General features: G+C 37.8%; 2 protein-coding genes across 5 annotated transcripts in view; one reads left to right on the top strand and one right to left on the bottom strand.

Annotated features, from left to right (window-relative positions):
* Positions 1–3272, top strand: part of AZI2 (5-azacytidine induced 2) — a 42810-nt gene extending 39538 nt beyond the window's left edge. For all 3 annotated transcript variants that reach the window (XM_044252600.1, XM_044252601.1, XM_044252602.1), the window contains one exon: positions 1200–3272. In XM_044252600.1, the coding sequence (XP_044108535.1) occupies positions 1200–1612 (413 nt within the window). In that variant the 3' untranslated portion in view covers positions 1613–3272. The remainder of the gene's footprint in view (positions 1–1199) is intronic.
* Positions 2894–22643, bottom strand: part of CMC1 (C-X9-C motif containing 1) — a 90964-nt gene continuing 71214 nt past the window's right edge. The window contains exons 3-6 of one of the 2 annotated variants that reach the window (XR_006385068.1): positions 10794–10884; positions 5721–5841; positions 3954–4061; positions 2894–2975 (exon numbers count right to left, since the gene is read on the bottom strand). Coding sequence is in view for 1 of the 2 variants with exons in the window: in XM_044252603.1 (XP_044108538.1) it covers positions 5721–5841; positions 10794–10884 (212 nt within the window). In the remaining variant the exon portion in view is untranslated. Of the gene's footprint in view, positions 2976–3953; positions 4062–5572; positions 5842–10793; positions 10885–22643 lie in introns of those variants that run through there. The other variant, XM_044252603.1, reaches the window with a different exon arrangement.

Here is a 22643-nt window from a genome sequence, read left to right as displayed (position 1 = left end):
GGGAAGTTCCTCCTTTTAAAAGGAACACAGAATAATCTTGTAGGGAATTTTTAGTGAGGCTCTTTTTTTATGTAATAATTTCCAAAGAATAATATAGGAGGAATGTTCTTTCCATATTTAATAATAACTCATTTGTATGTCCCTTCTGATGAAGGATGTTTTTTGGTATATTGAACCATAAATTTTCTAGCATACAACAACAGTGGCAGGCTTAAGATCACCACTCATAACTGCAGCACTCAGTGCTTCCGGGAGTAGAGACAGACTAAATCACCTTTTTTCTAATCTACAGATCACTCTTGTCCAGAAGTTGAGCACCTTTAACTTCTACTTCTTCTATCCCTCTTCCCAAGAAGAAAAGGCAATGAGCTTATAATGTGGTTCAGTTTTTTATAAAATTATAGATTCAAGTCTTTGTTCTAATTCCTAGCATTTTGCCACAGTTGGTTAAATTGGAAGGGGCAGAGAAGCTCATAAACTCAGACTACCATTATGTTGGCTATTACTAAATAACAGCTTTAAAGCAGTTTGTTTTCTAAGCCATTATGTGCATACGTAACATTTTTTTCCTTGACCTATTACTGTAACCACAGCAGAAATATATGTTTATTTAAGAAACAGATTATTATGTATTAAAACTTTTATCCATAAAAACCTTTGGATCAATTCACAATGTAATTATTTCTGAAAACATTTACTTTTGAAGCACCTATGGAAAAAAAAGATTAAGCAAAGGATATTCTATTTAACAAACATTACTTTAGAACAGCTTAGTTTCCACTGACACATAGTCTGCAAACATTTTCTAGCCACATTATGAGCCAAGAAGGGGATCCTTTCTGTATTTTAACTTTATTGGCTTCTAACTTCTTAAACTATGGAATTCTTCATCTTCATTAATTATTCTGTGATATAGGCAGGACAAGATAACTATGTCCATTTTAGAAATAAGAGAAGTGACACCTGGATGTAAATGACTTAACCTATCTAAAAGTCACAATGCCAGTAAATAGTGATCCAGAATTAGAACTCAGATCACTTTTCATCAGTCTTCAAGTCACAGTGCCCCAGTGGTCACGCAAACTTAGAAATGTTAATTTTATTTCCAGTTCTACATTTAACCAAATTAATGAAGTGTTATGTGTTTTATGATCACAAATGCCTTGACAACTGACATTTAGCCTGTGCTTTCTTTTTAGCCTGTGCCCCAGTAGGATGCATGGAAGACCTTGGGAAAGACAGCACAAAACTGCACTTGGCAAATTTTACTGCAACATACAAAAGACATTCCCCCCTCTCACCGAATGGCAAAAGTGTTTGCCATACCACATCTTCCCCTTTACCAGGAGATATAAAGGTTTTATCAGAGAAAGCAATTCTCCAATCATGGACAGATAATGAGCGATCCATTCTTCATGATGGTCCTAACTTTCAGGAACACAGCTCTTATGGCAGAAATTCTCTGGAAGATAATTCTTGGGTATTCCCAAGCCCTCCTAAATCAAGTGAGACAGCATTTGGGGAAACTAAAAATAAAACTTTGCCTTTACCCAACCTGCCACCACTGCATTACTTGGATCAACATAATCAAAACTGTCTTTTTAAGAATTAATTCTGAAGAGATTCATGATTTGGTCATGAGGTTATTGTATCTCCCTCAGTGGCACTCTCAAGAAATTATTTAACAAACTGAAAGCAGATTTTGATTAAACTTTGCAAAGTTCTTCGGTATATACGTTTGCACATACTGTTCCACATTATGTAGTTGATTTTCCAATGTGAAAGAGCATCGTCCAGCTTCACGTTCCGGCTAAGAATCAGATATATGCTACTTACTAATAAATAAACTTAAGGTGTTTTAAAGAGACAATTTTACCTTTGATAGTAATTGTAAATAACAGCCTCACATAAAGAATGGAATTAAAATTTCTTGGACATGGTTTTATAAAGCATGTGAAATGCCTAAATATCCATTCGTAAAAATAAGAGGCCATTAATATGAGACAAATTAGAAGTTGCTTTAAGTTGCAAAAAAGAGCAAATGGCAAAATGAGTAAGTTATGTTTCTGCTGACCTACTGAATAAAGACAAAAAGTGTTATAGTTAAATAATAGCATCTCTTATAGGTTATTCCATCTCCGTATGCTATTATGTTTTCAAAGTTTAAGACTTTTTTTAATCACAGTGTTAAGACTTGAAATAACCTGATCATCAAAGCCAACCTTGTCCTATACATTCCTCAAATCCTAACTGAAAAGTGAAAATGTGTGTCAACTATTATAATTCTATAGTATTCAATGAGAAGCAGAAAGAGCACCACAAAGGTTTTAGTCTAAATCTGTGCCATCAGTGGTCCATAATGAAAATCTAAGTATGTAACTGGATAAAGTCATTTTCATCAGGGTCTGTACCTGATAGTTCTGTAGAGCAACTTATAAATTGTTTATTTGAAATGTAACATTGTACTCATTGAGATAGTGATTTTTCATTAACCAAATTAGGAATTATAATTCTATAAACCAAATTCTGTGCTGTGTTGATCTAGTACAATCATGAAATGTCCCCAGACTTTTTGATTCTAAGTGGCCTATCATTTATAAACAAGCATATAACAAGGATGGCTTCACACAAATCTATCTAAATTCTTACAGGATGGTGGTATTAACATATTAGTAATGTAATGTATTAGTTGGCTTATACATCTTTTCCCTGAGATAAAGTGTTTCATGTAGGAGGCCTTTATCCTTTTTGATAGACAGTTTCAAATATCTTGAACTCAAAAGAGTATCTCAGATCTCTTCTATATTAACTGAATAGCATACATACATAAACAATGTTCACCGTTCACCAGATATTTCTGTCTTTCTATTATCTTACTCACTTATTCAGGCTTGTCTGTGATTAATGGAATTGGTGTCAGATGCTGGAATTTATTCTGACCAGTGAACACAGCTGACTCCAGGGAGTACAATCTCCTGCCAAGTAATAGAACAAAACCCAATATGCATAAAACAAATACAAGACTCCAGGCTTTAGCTAAAGGAAGCAACTACCTGTGTAATAACAAAGCAGCAGAAACTATTTCTCATGTGGCTGCATAGACTATATATTCTATCTAATCTCTAATGTAGCTTACTGGTTTGTCTTTTTTTAAACCAAGGTTGGAAACTTTTCTTTGTAAAGGAGTAGTATGAGATAATGGCTTGATTAATGTTTTGAAAAATGCCAAGAAATTGTTTAATTAAAATAAATTATTTTTGTTTGAAATTGAAGCGAATTGAAATACTGTCCTTGCCTTTATATTCCAAGGTCAGGTACTATTTGTTCATTTGATTCATGTAACAGGCATTTGTCTTGTTAAACCAGTTCTTCTAAGCGGAAAAAATGTTCTTCCATATGAACAAGAGGGTGGCTATCCAACAGGTATGCTAAAAATCAGTGGTTGTATGTTCTTTACAGTGTAAAGTGCTAAATAAATGATGTGTAGGACTCTGATAAAGATTAACCAAAAACTTTTAACCAGCCACAAATTTAAAAATGTATGCTTTATGATCATCTCCGTTGTACATAAGATTCAAAGAGAAACGGGAATGGCCCATCATTTGATAATCTATTTGAGATGGAAAAAAAAAAATTTAAAGATTTACCTGAGGGGGGTAGGAAGGAGAGAGAAAATCTCAAGCAAACTCCCCCTGAGCACCAAGCCCAACCGGGGGCTGGATCCCAGGACCCTGAGATCATGACCTGAGCTGAAATCCAAGAGGCAGATGCTTAACCGAGCCAGTCAGGTGCCCCCGAGATGGAAAATTCTATGTTGATTTCTTTCATACTGCTTGAAATTTGCTCCAAAGGGCTTCCCTTGGAAATATCTTTAATCTTTAGCTTTTTATAACCCAGTTTACATTTATATAACAGAATGAAGAGAACACAGGTAACAACAAAAAGCCACTCACTCCTTCCTCTTGGTCTCCTATTAGTGAAAATAAAATCTGCATCTTCTTTAAAAGGAAATGGAGATTCTGCCCAAATGGAACCTATTCCTAAGCAGAGCAGGGACACACCTATAGGAAACATTAGAAACCAAGTAAGTAGGGGAAAATTCAGATTTAAAGACCTGAGACATAATCATGGAAAAACCATAATGATCTGATCCAGAGAGGCTACATGAACAAGGTGGATCTTCAGGGGAAGAAAATCTGTGCACTATTTCTTCACAGAAATAGCTTCAGCCAGAGGTATGAATAAGCAAGCAAGACAACAACTGAGGCAGCTGTTTTAGAGTAGACAGTGTGGTGGCTAGGCAGGATATCCTGAAAGCTGTGATAAATGGTTTAGTTTCTGGCAGAGGAATGAACATGCTTACATACTACTATTCCAGTACCTGTGGAGAAAGTGACATCTACAGAAAATAAACTTTCCACATAAAATTTAGCTCCTCTGATTGTCATCCAAATTATAAATTAGCCACAGATTATATATTTCACTAGCTTTTTAAATTTACTACCTTTTCTTCATTTGCACCATTAAAAGTAAGGTCCTGTGCGCTAAGAAATGTAATAGGTACTGAAAAGCCAACAGAAGAATATAGGCTTGATGATGCCTATGGTATGTGGTCTCTAGGTTTCTACATTTGCTTTGCTTTTGTCTGCTCTAGTAATCTTCCTTTTGATCTGTGGGCTGGGAAAATGTGGTTTCTTTGGTTTTCAAGTAAGAGTAAAATAGTTCTTTGAGTGGTTCACTTGAGTAAAGTATGGAACTTGAGCATCACACTGCTTCCTTAGCATCCTATCTGCTTTAAACTAAGTCCTTTAAATAAAGAATAATCTCAGATCTATTTTATGGGATAGGGGTCAAAATTTAATCTTGTCCTAGTATGTAGTAATTTCTATTTGTGATTTTAATGAGAAATACATAGAAACTGGTTGCCGTGGCTATAGTGGAGAGTTAACAGCTCATGGAAGAAAAGAAAAGCAAGTTTTGATATAAAAAACTGGAACCAAATTATTGTACTTGGACAATTTTTTACATTAGCTCCTGAAATCATAAAATATTTTCAGTAACCAAATGAACAGGTCAAGGAGCATAATAATTAATTTTAGGAAACTTTCCATCAAACATAAGTAAAATTAATTCATCTATTTCTTTATGTTTCCAAATAATCCTTTACTACTTCCAACAACCTTTCAAGAGCATTTACCACATCTGAGGCACTGTCCTAAACACTCTACTTACTTGAAATAATCCTCACAATAACTAAAAATTATTTCCATGGTTACATACCTAATAAGTAACAGAACCAAGAAGGATTCTGGTTCATCAATATTCTACTATACTGCCTTATTAATACCTCTGATGGCTGTCCATCCCTACTTTGGTTACTTCTGATCCCTATGATTACCCATTAGTCTATACACTGGACAAAAGGAATATAAGGTCTATACAGAACCCTAAATCTCAGTATCTCTGTTACAGAACTGTAGTTGTGGGAAATTTACCAAAAAGTCCATGATGACCAGGCAGACCATATCCCATTTCGCTATTTACTACTCCTACCATATTTGACAAACCTGACTTTAAAATTTAAAAAAAAAAAAAACTTTATTTCAGATAAAATTAGTATTTCCATAATTTAGAATAAAGCAAACACTTCCTTGAGTCCATTATTTTAGGTGATAATGATTTCCGTGAGTATCAGAGCTTCTAAGTATCTGAACACTTGCCTACATGCTTGTGGGAAGCTTCTGTAGCCTTTTCTTGGTAGGAATTCCAGTTTTTCTGAATTCTTCCCTTTCCTTCAGGTATTCCATTTTGCATTCTTCATAAAAGGCTGGATCATTATAACTACAAGAAGGAAATGAAAATCTCCTTTTAAAAAAGTGAAACTTCACGAGTGTTTTTAATACAAGCTTGGTTTAATAATATTCAGACATTTCACCAGGTACAATCTTTAAAAGTAGATTTTAAGAAATGGTCATAAACTTACTGTAAACATTAGGCTATCAACCTGCTTAAGAGGGCAAGGGGGATGACCTAGTAGCTTGTTTTTGAATGGCAGGATAGAGTGATGAGAAGAACAGCGCCTATCCTCAGGGAGTGCATGGTGTTCTGGAACAGGAAGGAAAGGCTGCACCACAAGGAAAGATGCAAAATGCTGTGCCAGAGGTATGGCCCAGTGCACCATGGGAACCTGGGAGAGAAGTGGGGAAAGGAGAGGTAGCAAGAAGTGCAGGGGTTGTCTTTTTTCCATTGGACATTCTTTCCTGCTTTGTCAAAGATTAGCTGACCACAGAGTTGAGGGTCTATTTCTGGGCTCTCTATTCTGTTCCATTGATCTATGTGTCTGTTTTTGTGCCAGTACCATGCTGTCTTGATGATGACAGCTTTGTAATAGAACTTGAAGTCCGGAATTGTGATGCCACCAACTTTGGCTTTCTTTTTCAATATCCCTTTGGCTATTTGAGGTCTTTTCTGGTTCCATATAAATTTTTAAATTATTTGTTCCACTTCTTTGAAAAAGATGGATGGTACTTTGATAGGAATTGCATTAAATGTGTAGATTGCTTTAGGTAGCATAGACATTTAATAAATGGTGTTGGGAAAATTGGACAGCCACGTGCAGAAAAATGAAATTGGACCATTTCCTTACACCACACACAAAAATAGACTCAAAATGGATTAAGGACCTCAATGTGAGAAAGGAATCCATCAAAAATCCTTGAGGAGAACACAGGCAGCAACTTCTTCAACCTCAGCCGCAGCAACATCTTCCTAGGAACATCACCTAACATCCAATGTTAGGCAAAAATGAACTACTGGGATTTCATCAAGATCAAAAGCTTTTGCACAGCAAAGGAAACAGTTAACAAAATCAAAAGACAACTGACAGAATGGGAGAAGATATTTGCAAACGACATATCAGATAAAGGACTAGTGTCCAAAATCTATAAAGAACTTAACAAACTCAACACCCAAAGAACAAATAACCCAATCAAGAAATGGGCAGAGGACATGAACAGACGTTTCTGCAAAGAAGACATCCAGATGGCCAACAGACACATGAAAAAGTGCTCCGTATCACTCGGTATCAGGGAAATACAAATCAAAACCACAATGAGATATCACCTCACACCAGTCAGAATGGCTAAAATCAACAAGTCAGGAAATGACAGATGCTGGCGAGGATGCGGAGAAAGGGGAACCCTCCTACACTGTTGGTGGGAATGCAAGCTGGTGCAACCACTCTGGAAAACAGCATGGAGGTTCCTCAAAATGTTGAAAATAGAACTGCCCTATGACCCAGCAATTGCACTACTGGGTATTTACCCTAAAGATACAAACGTAGTGATCCAAAGGGGCACATGCACCCGAATGTTTATAGCAGCAATGTCCACAATAGCCAAACTATGGAAAGACCCTAGATGTCCATCAACGGATGAATGGATCAAGAAGATGTGGTATATATACACAATGGAATACTATGCAGCCATCAAAAGAAACGAAATCTTGCCATTTGCGACAACATGGATGGAACTAGAGCGTATCATGCTTAGCGAAATAAGTCAAGCGGAGAAAGACAACTATCATATGATCTCCCTGATATGAGGAAGTGGTGATGCAACATGGGGGCTTAAGTGGGTAGGAGAAGAATCCATGAAACAAGACGGGATAGGGAGGGAGACAAACCATAAGTGACTCTTAATCTCACGAAAAAAACTGTGGGTTGCTGGGGGGAGGGGGGTTGGGAGAAGGGGGGTAGGGTTATGGACATTGGGGAGGGTATGTGCTTTTGGGTAAATTGGAAGGGGAGGTGAACCATGAGAGACCTATGGACTCTGAAAAACAATCTGAGGGGTTTGAAGTGGCGGGGGGGTGGGAGGTTGGGATACCAGGTGGTGGGTATTATAGAGGGCACGGCTTGCATGGAGCACTGGGTGTGGTGAAAAAATAATGAATACTGTTTTTCTGAAAATAAATAAATTGGAAAAAAAAACATTAAAAAAAAAAAAAAGAAGTGCAGGAGTTGCACTTTAATGGACAAGAGAAGTCCAGACTGAAGGCACACTGGAAAGGCACAAAGATGAGGAAAAACAATGAAGAACTGCAAATAACTACCATTACGGCAGATTATGCACATAAGACAAAGGGCCTGGAATAAACCTAGACAGGGCAGGAGCCACATCATGAAGGCCACTGTATGCCATATCCAGAAATCGAAATCTATCCTGAAGGCAATGGGACACTATTAACAGAAACTCAAAGATCAATTCTATGTCGTAGGTGAGTCAGGCCACATGCTACAGCCCAAAAGCGGGCAGCAGGGTTCAGTGCAGGATGCCCAGTAGTAAGTAAACTACCACAATGATCCAGAAAAGAATGATGAGGGCCTAAGCTAATGGAGAAGTTGGGATGAAAAGGACAAAATCGATCTAGGGGAGATGTAGGTAATAAAATCAATAGGAAATAACCATTTAGCGTTGAGAGAGGAGTCTAAATTCTAGACACATGATGCAGGAGGAGGAAAAGGAGGGGAGTTCAGTTTGGGACCTGAAGAGAGCAGAAAAATGTTATGACCTATAGGAAGTAACTGAATCCATGGGTGTAAACTGAGCTGTCACAGACCTAAGCATGAGGAGAGAACCAGGAACCCATTTTAAGGAATCAGTTAAGGAAGTTAAGGCTGAGAAGAAATGAGATGTTGGAGGAATAGGAAAGAGTGTAAGGGACGCCAGATAGAAGGGAATTTTAAGGAATTTCTGGAGGTCAAGTAACAGGAAGGAATGAAAAGCAATTCACTGCATTTGGCTACCAGGAACCTATTAGGAACTTGAGGAACAGCAGTTCCAGTGGAAGGGGGCAGAAGCGAGACTGCTGTTTACTAAGGAATGAGTGAAAATGAGACAGAGATAAATGAGAACAAGCATTCATATTTCAATATGTCACTATGAAAAGATGAGAGGGCAGTGGTTAACTTCATTTCACAGTAAAGCAGAGCACTTTCTTATTCCAAAATGAAGATATAGACTGTTGAGACTTCCGGTCAAGCAGTAAAATCCTTAACTCCATCTACTTTCAGTTTCATTTACTGTTTCTCTCCTAAACAGAAGCAGCCTCCTCCAACCCTTCCCAGCCCCTTCCCCCAGAACAGACTAGAAGTTCTTTCTCCTTATTTCCAGGGGGTAAAAGATGGGAGGATATTTAAATGATTAACATTTAGATAACAAAAACAAGTACAACTTTTAAAAAGAGCTACCCTTGACTCACTACCTCCTATGTGCCAGGCACTGTTGTAATGAGTTTATGTATAGTCCCCCATGATCACTCCATGAGGAATAATTTTCCCATCTTCTGTGAGAAACTTGCCTGAAGCTGCATGGCTAGCTAAGCTCTGGCTGGTCCAGAAGGTAAGCCCTGGCTGCCCTCTCCCCAGCTGGCACTCCTGCCCCTCTACTGTAATAATGCCCATCTGAGAGGGATGAATAATATGGCAAACTAAGAACAAGTTATTATGATGACTAAAACTGAGGTGTAAAATCCCTTAATATACAACATAATTTAAATTCAGTCATAAAGAAGTTTAACAGGTTCGTTTATTCATTACACATCTCTTGGGAGCATGAGGAAATAGAAATGGAAGAAAAACAAGTCACAGAAGGAACTCTTACTCTCTGATGAAATGCTTAGTGCAGGTCCTAGGCCATAAGTAAGGGTGTTTCCTCATCCATAAATGTAGAGATTAACTTCTCAAGTCTTCTAACTACAGAATTCTAAAATAAGTTTGTAAATTTAAATGTGTATGTACAAATGTGTATGTTCTCAAAAACAAAAATATTTGACTCAGATAATCACTTTTTATATAATTCCCTAAGGAAGCATCAAACCATGCAGACCTATGTTTCAAGGGCTAGAGAAGTATAGAAGGAAATAAGGGTTAACCAAAAAGACCTCACAACTGTCAGTTAACAATACTAAAGTATTCTGCAATATCATCAATAATGTAGACAATAAAATGTGTGGGGAGATACAACAGAAAGCACCTGGGGTGACTGATGGCTCAGTCAGGTGAGTGTCCGACTCTTGGTTTTGGCTCAGGTCATGATCTCAGGGTTGTGAGATCAAGCCCACATCAGGCTCTGAGCTCAGCATGGAGTCAGCTTGACATTCTTTCCCTCTCTCTCTGCCTGTACCCTGGTACTGCTCTCTCAAAAAATAAAAATAAAGTCTTTGAAAAAAAGAAAGCACTTGCATTCCAAGAATTTTGCGAATTTTTACTTTAATATTCAACTACATGTCAGTGAACATGATATTTAATAATTATTTTAAAATTGATTAACTTCAAAAATCTAAATTTACCTTTGTATCCTTCATTTGATTTATTACAACTTTCCCAGGAGTTAAAAATTATATTAATCCCCAAATCACAAGGCTGGCAAATCATCTAATTCAGTACCTTTTCATTAGAAGAGACAAATATAAGCCCATCTATAATATATTCTACAGTTCAACCTCTTCATGAAAAGGAATTTGCTGTCATATGAAAAATCCTGCATTTTTGTTTGCTTGACCTCATATTTTTAATCAGATATAATGTTGACCCATGTAACTTGATAAGACCTTTCATAAATAAATAAACTGCTTAATATTTAACAAACTGAAGTCTCAGATTGAGCTAACAATATCAAAGATCTGATGGGGTGAAGTACAAAATCTATTACATGTAATGAGTTATATAACAGTCTTACCTGCTACATGTATTAAAAACATAGAGAAGCACCAACAATGTGGTGACTACTTACTGAGCAGTTAGGCATTCTTTCAATGCAGAATTTTCTTTCCGGCATTTTACTACCATAAGGATTCCAGAGTCCTTGCAACATTTGGTAAAATCTGAAAAAGTTTGGAAAGAAAAAAAAAACGACTTGCAGTTACATCAAAATTTTTAAAGATTCCTTAGAGAAAGAGAAAGAGAGAAAGAGCGTGGGGGGGGGGTCCCAAGTAGATTCCGTACTGAGTACAGAGCCCAACATAGGGCTCAATCCCATGACCCTGAACTGAGATCATGACCTGAACTGAAACCAAGAATCAGATGGACACTCAACGGGCTTAGGAGGCACTCCTACTAATTTTTAACAGCTCTAAAGTACTCACCACTTAACATCTATTACTTAGATTATGCTTGGCACATAGTACACACTCCAGAGAAGACATGCACACAAATAAAAGGCAGAACAGGATAAGCACCATTAACTTTGCAGAAATAAGGGATGACTCTGAAAGGGCGGGGGGTGGGGGTGGGGAAGAGGACCTCTGAGGAGGCCTCATAGACACAGAAGGGATGTGGAGAATAAGGACGATTCCTAACAAAGAAGAGGGGTATCTTTTACAAGAAATGAGTGCAAGGGTAAAAGGGGAGTTGTTTGCAGATATGGGCCTCTGGCTTCTAGTCTCTGCAGGTCACCTGATGGCATCAAGGCACCCACTTTAAGCCAAAGGGCCTTCCTATCTGATAATAGGGTTCCCACTCCATTCCCGGGTCAACTCTTAGATGTCCCTGGAAACAGCTTTCTGTCAAATTTCCATTCTAGTAGTTTGTCTTTTAAATTGTACTAATCCCTTGGTATCCTGCCTTCTCAACACTCCCAACTCAGAGAAGCCTGGCGCCCTAATCCAGTCTGCTTTGGAAAGTTAGACTTGGTCCTCCGTTATTCTTCCCACAGGACAGTGTGCTTTGCTGCAGCTCCCGACTATTCTGGTCCTTCCTCTTGTCCACTGGCTGCTCTAGTTTCAGCTCTGCCATCTCCAGTCTGCTCTAAGTAACGAACTATTTCCATGTCAGACTTCAATTCAGTATCACCCTCGCATAGAAGCTATAGGTAAAACACAGTGTCTTCTGAGTATCTTTTATAATTCCTTTAATGCAAAATTATCAAGATTTCCCTCTTTTCTTGAACTATTACCCTTCTAGTTAATAGAGGATATAATTTATAATTATCTTAAAGCAAGCAGGTAATTCAGGGGTCTCCCTGATGACACAGAATATGTTAACCAAAAGTTTTAGACCTAAGCAAACTGGAAATGACTGGAATCTATTAAATGCATTAAAAAAAACCTCAGGAGAGGGGCTGTGCTGGGACAAGAGCCCCACAGCACAGACATCTGTGTCTCCCTGAAATGTCACAGCATACTCTGACGGAGAAGCAGCAGAACAGGAACAAGGCTGAGAGATGCAGGCAATGACTTTAATTCAAACAGTTTAATGTGTGTGATCAGATGAAAGCGGGGGACATGCAGCAACACTTCACGTCAAAGACACGTAGGATTCTCTTCCTTCAGCTGCTTGTTCTCCAGGCCTGGCAGTCCCACCACTGCTCTCCGACCCCTGATCACTCAGCTATCCTTTTCTACTTCAACTACAAATATTCTGTTCCATTTTGTGCACATGAGTTGAGCTCCTGAGCCAAATCAGACCAAGGAAATTTCCTCTGTGCCCTCTAAGGACTCCCTCCAACTCAAAAAGGCAGAACAGACTTATAATCAGCTCATGATCAGGGGAGATCCTGAGGGGTGGCTACATGGCTATAGAAGTCCATTAACTTTCACTCTGGAATGTCACTAGGATTCCTACATGTGAATTTCTCTACTTAAATGATATTAAAATCTGCTTTTCGACAAGCAACGGTTATGATGCTAAGTAAGAATTAAGACCAAGGGACCTGGTTTGTGGGATGCCTGGATGGCTCAGTCGGTTAAGTGTCTGCCTTCAGCTAAGGTCATGGTCTTGAGGTCCCGGGATGGAGCCCCATATTGGGCTTCCTGCTCAGTGAGGGAGTCTACTTCTCCTGTTCCTCTGCCCCTCCCCCCACTTGTGTTCATGCTCTCTCTCTCTCAAATAAATAAATAAACAAAATCTTAAAAAGACCTAGGAAATCCTCAAAGGGAGTATGTATATAAAGTTAACCTGGAAGTGACTGAATCTGGCTAAGGGCTTCTGTAAGGGAACTGCCGTATTCCACAGTGGTGATGAGCCATGGGCTGACTGCTCTGCATCACATCTTACTAGACCTAAAGCAGACCAGTCCATGCTCAGATAGTGCCTAGAAGAAAGATCATTAGCATCACAAATTTGCCTAATGAAAATACGCTAGGTGATCAAAACCCTCCTTTCCTGAAAAACACCAACACGATGGCTATTATCAAGTCCACTTTCCAAATTTAATAAACCCAATACTTTTACATTTGACAGATTCACAACAGAATGGTTACACATTATCTTACTTTCAGATACGTTTTCCCTATTATGAATAAAAATATTCTCAGTAGGGAACTGATGCAAGATAGCAACCCTGTATTCTGACCACAATAAAGGCACAGTCTGTATATTTTCACACTTGTCCAAATCTCTTGGAATAACCACGACTGGTCTAAAGCCTCAAGCTGTTTGTAAGGTTTTTGTCACTTGTTTAGCTACAAGATTTTAACGAGGATCTTGCTTTCATACCACATTAACAAACATTCATATAATAATGATGTCGCTAATACAGCCAACCAATTTCTAAAAGGTATTCTACGATATTCATAGAAATTCTTTGTCTTTCAATGTTATTTTAAAGCTTATATGCCTATATATAATTTAAATTCATTACCATTGAAGATTATGAAAAGAAAATTTCATGCACTTAAGTATATCTTAAGGAAATACAAATGAATATCAATAAACAGTAAGAACAGAGAGCTTAAAAAGTTATTTCAAATTTAAAAAACATATTTAGAGGGAACACTCAAAACTTCTTTCTTTAAAATGTCAAGAACATGGTACCTGTTCTTTTCAAACTATTCCATAAAACAGAAGAGGAAAAGAAAACCTCTAAAGTCATTGTACAAGACCAGTATCACCCTGGTAGTAAAAGGCCAGTAAAGACACTACAAAAAAGGAAGACTATATGCCAATGTCTCTGATGAACATGGATGCCTACTGGCCAATGCCAGTAAAGACACTACAAAAAAGGAAGACTATAGGCCAATGTCTCCGATGAACACGGATGCCTAAATCCTCGACAAAATCTAAGAAAACTGATTTCAACAATACATTAAAAAATGACAATAGTGGGGTTTACTCCAGGGATACAAGAGTGGTTCATTAGTCACAAATCAATCAATGTAATATATTACATTAACAAGACAAGGGGATTAAAAACCATTTGATCATCTCAACAGTCGCAGAAAAAGCATCTGACAAAATGCAATAGCAAAGTAGGTTCCAAGGGAACATTCTTCAACATAATAAAGGTCATATATGAAAAACCCAAAGGTCATATATGAAAAACCCAAAGTTAATATCATACTCAATGGTAAAAAACTGAGAGCTTTTCCTAAAAATCAGGGACAAGACTAGGATGTCCACTCTCACTGCTTTATTTAACACAGTACTGGAAGTCCTAGCTATCGCTATTAGACAAGAAAAAGAAGTAAGAGGCATCCATACTGGTAAGGAAGAAATAAAACTGTCGTCATTTGCAGATGGCATGGTATCATATGCAGAAGACCCTAAATACTCTACCTAAGAACTATTAGAAGTTATAAATGAATTCAGTAAACTTGCAAGATACAAAACAAATACACAGAAATTGGCTGTGTTTCTATCCACTGATAATGACGTAACAGAAAGAGAAATTAAAACAATTCCACTTAAAATTGCACCAAAAGGAGTAACTTATGTAGGAATAAACTTAACCAAGGAGGTAAAAGACCTATACCCTGAAAGTTATAAAACACTGCTGAAAGAAAGTGAAGACAACACAGACAAATGGAAAAATATTCCAAGTTCATGGACTGGAAAAACAAATATTGTTAAAATGCCCACCCTACACAAAGAGACCTATAGATTCAACACAATTCCTATCAAAATACCAACAGCAGTTTTTACAGAACTAAAGCAAATACTCCTAAAATACATTTGGAACCACAAAAGAACCTGAACAGCCAAAGCAATCTTTTTGAGAAAGAAGAACAAAGCTAGATCACAATCCCAGATTTCAAGATATAGGAAAGCTATAATAATCAAAAGATATAGGAAAGCTGTAATAATCAAAACAGTATGGTACTGGCACAAAACAGACAAAAAGATCAATTAAACAGAACAGAAAACCAAGAAATAAACCCACACTTATATGGGCAGTTAAACTTTAACAAAAGCGTTAAGAATATGCAATGGGGGGGGCGCCTGGGTGGCTCAGTGGGTTAAAGCCTCTGCCTTCAGCTCAGGTCATGATCCCAGGGTCCTGGGATCGAGCCCCACGTCGGGCTCCCTGCTCAGCAGGGAACCGGCTTCCTCCTCTCTCTGCCTGCCTCTCTGCCTACTTGTAATCTCTGTCTGTCAAATAAGTAAATAAAATCTTTAAAAAAAAAAAAAAGAATATGCAATGGGGAAGACAGTCTCTTCAACAAATGGTGCTGGGAAAACTAGACAGCTACATGCAAAAGAATGGAACTGGACGCTGTCTTATACAACACAACAAAAAATAACTCAAAATTGATTAAAGACCTAAATGTGAGACCTGAACCATAAAACTACATAAAACTCCTGGAAGAAAACATTAAGCAGTAATCTCTTTGATGTCAGCCCTCAGAACACTTTTTTTTTAGATAAGTCTCCTGAGGAAAGGGAAACAAAAGCAAAAATAAGTTACTGGGACTATATCAAAATAAAAACCTTTTGCACAGCAAAGGAAACCATCAACAGAATGAAAAGGCAACCTACTGGGTTGAAGATATTTGCAAAAATTTGATATAAAAAGAAATTAAAAAGCTTGAGAGGGATACTCAGATTTATTATCCACATTTGTTAGAACAAATTTTAAATGGGAATTAAGATGCGATTCTGACAAAGCATTTAGTAGGTAACACTTGGGATACAGATGACTTCTACTTATGTAAAACCAAAGGGCAATGGCACATTAATATTGGGTAGGTTCTAAAACAGTTCTTAGAGATTTTCTGGGGAAGACTGCAAAGTAGGAAGACTCTAAGCTCACCTTGTCCCACAATACAACTAGGTAACATTCACATCGGTATAAATAACCCAGAAAATGATCCCAAGACTGGTAACAAACCCAACTTTGAAAAGCAGAGGCCACCTCAAAGAGGGTAAGACAGGTGAAACATTGTGGGGAGGGATGTCAAGTGTCAGAGAAGAAAGAGAAACTGACTCTCACACTGGAGAGCCCACATGGGAAAGACAAATTCCCATAACATTTGACTTTCAACACAAAAGGGGTCAAACTTCATGAGTTCTTACAATCAGCAGAGCTTTACACTGGCAACACTAAGCATTAGTTGGCTCAAGTTCTGGGAGAGCTGGAAGGGTAAGAGGAAACTGAGTCCCTATCCTTAAAGAGACAGCACAACCAATAGCCTTGGAAGATACAGCATGGAGGCAGTGTGTGAAAAATGTCTGGGGCATAAAGAAAGGAGAGATAATTTAGTCATCTCAGGGCTTGTCCTGGAGGGACAAGGATCACTGGGGGACTCCTCCAGGGACAAAGGAGCTGGCAAGCACCATTTTGCTCCCCTGTGCCCTAGCATACACACACGGCTACCTGTGGGAACCAGCCTGGCATCAACACTTGCTACCTAACTTGCTAAGAGTTTGCCATCCCCGCACATGCAAATGCTGCTAACACTGCACCACCCATGACAGTGAGCTTCTACAGCGCTGCCTGCTCCAATACACTCTTGGCCAGAGCCCATCCAAAGCATAACCACAAGCCTGGTAGTGTACAAGCAGCCGTGACAGGGACAGCACCACTCTAAAGTGACTCCTGTCCTGGAGAGAAGGGAAGATTACCACACACACTAGTCCCAAATGCAACTCCGGCAGTGGCATGGGGGCAGACAGAAGTCTGACTGCAGGTTGTACCCACCAACAAAGGCTTCTCAGGGGACAACACAGGGAAAAGTGTCCTGCAGTTTGGTGCTACTCCACCTCTAGACTGAAGCAACTCAAGCCTAAAGTGGCCCCTGACTGGTCCACCAACACCACAGGAAGCAAACACTGCCCATAACAGGCAGAGAGCCATTGGAAAGAGCTGGATGGTAGAAAGAAAAGCCAAACCACGATACCAGGATGAATGCAACACACACAGAAGACAGCCCTGAAGTGTCAAGTTCTGGTCAACACAGGACACTGATTGCAGGGTACTCCAGGACCTCTTCTTCATTAGGTCACTACTTTCAAGAGCTGGAAACGTACCTAACTTTCCAGACACACAAAAATGTATATGGAGGGGCGTCTGGGTGGCTCAGTCATTAAGCATCTGCCTTTGGCTCAGGTCATGATCCCAGGGTCCTGGCATCAAGCCCCACAACAGACTCCCTACTCAAAGGGAAGCTGCTTCTCACTCTCCCACTCCCCCTGCTTGTGTTCACTCTCTTGCTGTCTCTATCAAATAAATAAAATCTTAAAAAAAAAAAAAAAAGATACGGAGTTAGAAAAACTAAGGGCAGAGGAAAATGTCTTGTTCTGTTATTTCATACAAAACCATAGCAAGATACCTAAGCAAAATGGAGAAAAGTAGTAGGCCTGATAGAGAACTTGAAGCAATAAATCAGGGGTGCCTGGGTGGCTCAGTAGTTAAGTGTCCGCCTTCAGCTCAGATCATGATCCCAGAGTCCTGGGATCAAGCCCTGCAACAGGTTCCCTGCTCAAGAAGTCTGCTTCTCCCTCTCCCACTCCCCCCCACTTGTGTTCCCTCTCTCACGGTATCTCTGTCAAATAAATAAATAAATAAAAATCTTTTTAAAAGATTGAAAAAAAATAATAAAGCAACAAATCATAGGGCACATGGGTGGCTCAGCTGGTTAAATGTTTGCCTTTGGCTCAGGTCATGATCCCAGGGTCCTGGGATCAAGTCTCACACGGGCTCTCTGCTCAGCAGGACACCTACTTCTCCCTCTCCCTCTGCCTGTCACTCCCCCTGCTGCACTCTTTCTCTCTTTACTTGTCAAATAAATAAAAGCTTAAAAAAATAAAGTAATAAATCATAAAGATAAACTCACTGGACAGTGAGACCCTTAACAAAGAGATAGAAAACATAAAAAAGAAAACTTATAGATGAAGAACTCAATAAATTAAATTAAAAATACACCAAATGGAATAAATAGTGGAGTAGAGGACGCGAAAGAACAAACCAGTGACCTAGAAGACAGAGCAATGGAATGTAATCAAGCTGAGTAGGCGAGAGACAAAAAAAACAAAAAACCAAAAAACCCAGAATAAAAATAGACTTAGGGAACTCAAACATAATAATATCCACCTTATAGAGATACCAGAAGGGTAAGAGAAAGAGAAGGAGGCAAATATATACTTGAAGAAATAATAGCTGAAAACATCTCAAATCTGGGGAAATGAAGATCGAGGAGGCACAGAATGCTCCAAACAAAATCAACCCAAGGAAGACCACACCAAGACACAGAATAATTAAAATGGCAAGAAGTAGTGATAAAAAGAATTTTTAAAGCACCAAGAGAAAACAAAATAGTTATACACATGGGCAACCTCATAAGGCTATCAGCTGATTTTTCAGCAGGAACTTTACAGGCCAGAAAAAAGTGGCATGATATATTCAAAGTGCTGGAAAGAAAAAAAAAATCTGCAGCCAAAATTATCTATCCAGCAAGGATATCATTCAGAATAGAAGGAGAGAGAAAGAGTTTCCCAGACAAAAGTTAAAGGAATTCATCACCATTAAACCATGAGAAATGTTAAAAGGGATTCTACGTGGAAAGGAAATAAACAGGAATAAGAAAAGTAGACAGCACAAAAGCAGTAAAAGTATGTTTATATGTCAAAATCACTCAAGGGACAAAATAAAAGGGTGTAAAGTGTGAAAATATACACCTAAACATGGAGGGGAGAGGCATAAAGAATGGATTCAAACTTAAGCAACCATCAGCTTAATATAGACTACTACATGCAGAAGAGGTTATAAACAAATGAAAAATCTAAAAACCAGTAGTAGATATGCAAAAAAATAAAGATAAAGGAGTCCAAGTATATCACTAAAGAAAGCCAAATAATCATGAGAGAAAAGAGCAAGGGAAGAAAGGAACAGAGAACTACAAAAGCAACCATAAAACAAAAATGGCAGTAAGTAATCTATCTATCCGTAATTATTTTGAATGTAATGGGCTAAAGGCTCCATACAAAAACAGAGGGTGATGGAATGGATTAAAAAAACAAAAAAACAAAAAACAACCAAAAAACAAAAAACAACAAAAGACCCCAAGACTCATCAATATGCTGCCTGCAAAAGACTCATTTCAGACTTAAAGAAACCTGCAGCTGAGCACGAAGGGACAGAGAAACATTTATCATGCAAATAGATGGGAAAAGAAGCCAGGGTAGCAATACTTCTATCAGACAAAACAGACACTGAAGAGGAGACAAGAGACACGGGACAAAAAAAGGACACTATATAATCATAAAGGGGACAATTCAACAAGATATGACAACTCTAAGTATTCATACACCCAACATCACCGCACAGAAATATATTAAAAAAGGCTAATAACAAACATAAGGCAAGTAATGAACAGTAAATTTATTAGCAAAGGATTTTCACACCCAGCTTGTACCAATGGGCAGATCAACCAAACAGAAAATCATCAAGGAAACAGTGACTTTGGATGATACATTGGACCAAATGGATCTAACAGATACACTCAGAACATTCCACCCTAAAACATCAGAATACATATTGTTTTCAAGTACACATGGAACATGCTCCAGGAGAGATCAAATATTAGGCCACAAAACAAGTCTCAACAAATTCAAAAAGACTGAAATCATACCATGCATCTTTTCTGACCACAATGTTATAAAGCCAGAAACAAACTCCCAAGAAAAAGTCTGGAAAGAGCACAAATACATGCAGCTTAAATAACATGTTACTAAACAATGAACAGGTCAACCAAGAAATCAAAGAAGAAATGAAAAAAATTCATGGAGACAAATGAAAATGACAACACAATTGTTCAAAATCTTTAGGATGCAGCAAAAGCAGTCCTAAGCGGTAAGTTTATATCAATACAGGCCTACCTCAAGAAGCACAAAAAATCTCAAATAAACAACTTAACCCTACAACTCAAGGAACCAAACCAGTAGAAGAAAAGATATGATAAAGATTAAAGCACAAACAAATGAAATAGAAACTTAAAAAACAATAGAACAGATCAATGAACCCAGTCACTGGTTCTTTGAAAAGATTGACAAAATTGATAAACTTTTACCCAGATTCATTAAAAAGAAAGAGACAGAGAGAGAAGACTCAAACAAAATCAGAAATGGAAAGAAGAAAAATAACAAACAGGAATACAAATACTTTTGAGAATATTATGAAAAATTATATGCCAACAAACTGGACAACCTAGAAGAAATAGCGAAATTCCTAGAAACATGTAAACTACCAAACCTGAACCAGGGAGAAATAGAAAATGTCAACAGACTGACTACCAGCAGTGAAATTGAAACAGTAATCAAAATCCCAATAAACAAAAATCCACGACTGTCTAGCTTGACAGGCGAATTCTACCAAACATTTAAAGAGTTAATACCTATTCCTCTCAAACTATTCAAAAACATACAAGAGGAAGGAAACTTCCCAAATTAATTCTATGAGGCCAGAATTACACTGATACCAAAACCAGATAAAGACATTACAAAAAGAAGGGAGCTACAGGGCAATACTGTTGATGAACATAGGTAGAAAAATGCTTAACAAAATATTAGCAAACCAAATCCAACAATACATTTAAAAAATCATTCACCACGATCAAGTGGGATTTATTCACAGGATGCAAGGGTGGTTCTATATTCTCAAGTCAATGAATGTGATACATCATATCAACAGGAGAAAGGATTAAAACTATATGATCGCCTCAATAGATGCAAAAAGCACTTGATGAAGTACAATACCCATTCGTAATAAAAACCCTCACCAAAGTAGAGTTAGAGAGAACATACCTTAATATTATAAAGGCCATCTACGAAAAACCTACCACTACTATCTTATTCAATAGTGAAAAATTGAGAGCTTTTTTCCTCACCACTTTTACTCAACATAGTATTGAAGTCCTACCCGCAGCAATCAGACAAGAAAAAGGAATGGAAGAATTGGTAAGGAAGAAGGAAAACTTTTACTCTTTGCAGATGACAGGATACTGTATGTAAAAAGTCCTAAATACTCCACCAAAAACCTACTGGAACTGGTATCTGAATTCACACAGGTCACAGGACACAAAATCAATATACAGAAATCTGTTGCATTTCTATACACTAATAATGAAGCCGTAGAAAGAAATATCAGGAAAACAATCTCATTCACAATTGCACCAAAAATAAGAAAATTTCCTTCCTTACGCAAGGCAGTGAAAGACTTGTACTCTGAAAACTATGAAACACTGAGATGAAAGAAACTGAAGACAGAAACAAATGGAAAGACCTTCCATACTACAGACTGGATGAACTGGATGAATAAATATTGTTAAAACGTCCATACCACTTAATGTCAGCTACAGATTTAATGCAATCCCTATCAAAATACCAACAGTATTTTTCACAGAATTAGAGCCATCAAATTCTAAAATTTGTATGGAACCACAAAAGACCTCGAACAGCCAAAGAAATTTTGAAAAAGAAAAAAACAGAGGTATCACAATGCCAAAGTTTCAATTTATACAACAAAGCTGTAGTAATCAAAACAGTATAGTACTGGCACAAAAAACAAACATATAGACCAAAGGAATAAAACAGAAAGCCCAGAAATAAGCCTACACTTACACGGTCAATTAATGTTTGACAAAGCAGAAAAGAGTATACAATGGGAAAAAGAGAGTCTCTTTAACAAATGGTGTTGGGAAAACTGGACAGCAACACGCAAAAGAATGAAATCAAACTACCTTCTCACACCATACACATAAACTCAAAATAGATTAAAGACCTATATGTGAGACCCGAAACCATAAAAATCCTAGAAGACAGCAGAGGCATTAATTTCTCTGACAGTGGTTTTAGCTACGTTTTTCTAGATATGTCTCCCTGAGGCAAGGGAAATAAAGCCGAAAATAAACTATTGAGACTATCAAAATAAAAGTTTTCTGCATAGGAAAGGAAATAATCAACATAACTAAAAAACTACTTACTGAATGGGAGAGGATATATACAAATGATATATCCAATAAGGGTTTAGTATCCAAAATATATAAAGAATTTCTACAACTTAGCACCAACAGAACCCAAAAATTCAATTAAAAATGGACAAAGGACATGAACAGACATTTCTCCAAAGAAGACATACAGATGGCCAACAGATACATGAAAGGATGCTCAACATCACTCATCATTGGGATAATGCAAATCAAACCTATAATGACATATAATGACATATCATCTGACACCTGTCAGATGCTAAAATGAAAAACAAAAGAAACAAGTGTTGGTGAGGATGTGGACAAAAAGGAACCCTAGCGCACTGCTCGTGGGAATGCCAACTGCTGCAATCACCGTGGAAAACAGTATCGAATTTCGTCAGAAAATTAAAAAATAGAAAAACTGTATGATCCATTAACTGCACTACTGGGTGTTTACCCAA

Source organism: Neovison vison, chromosome 6 (genome assembly GCF_020171115.1).
Source record: "Neovison vison isolate M4711 chromosome 6, ASM_NN_V1, whole genome shotgun sequence".
NCBI lineage: Eukaryota > Metazoa > Chordata > Mammalia > Carnivora > Mustelidae > Neogale > Neogale vison.
The sequence above is the reverse complement of the archived record's forward strand: the minus strand, read 5'-3'. Positions and strand labels throughout refer to the sequence as shown.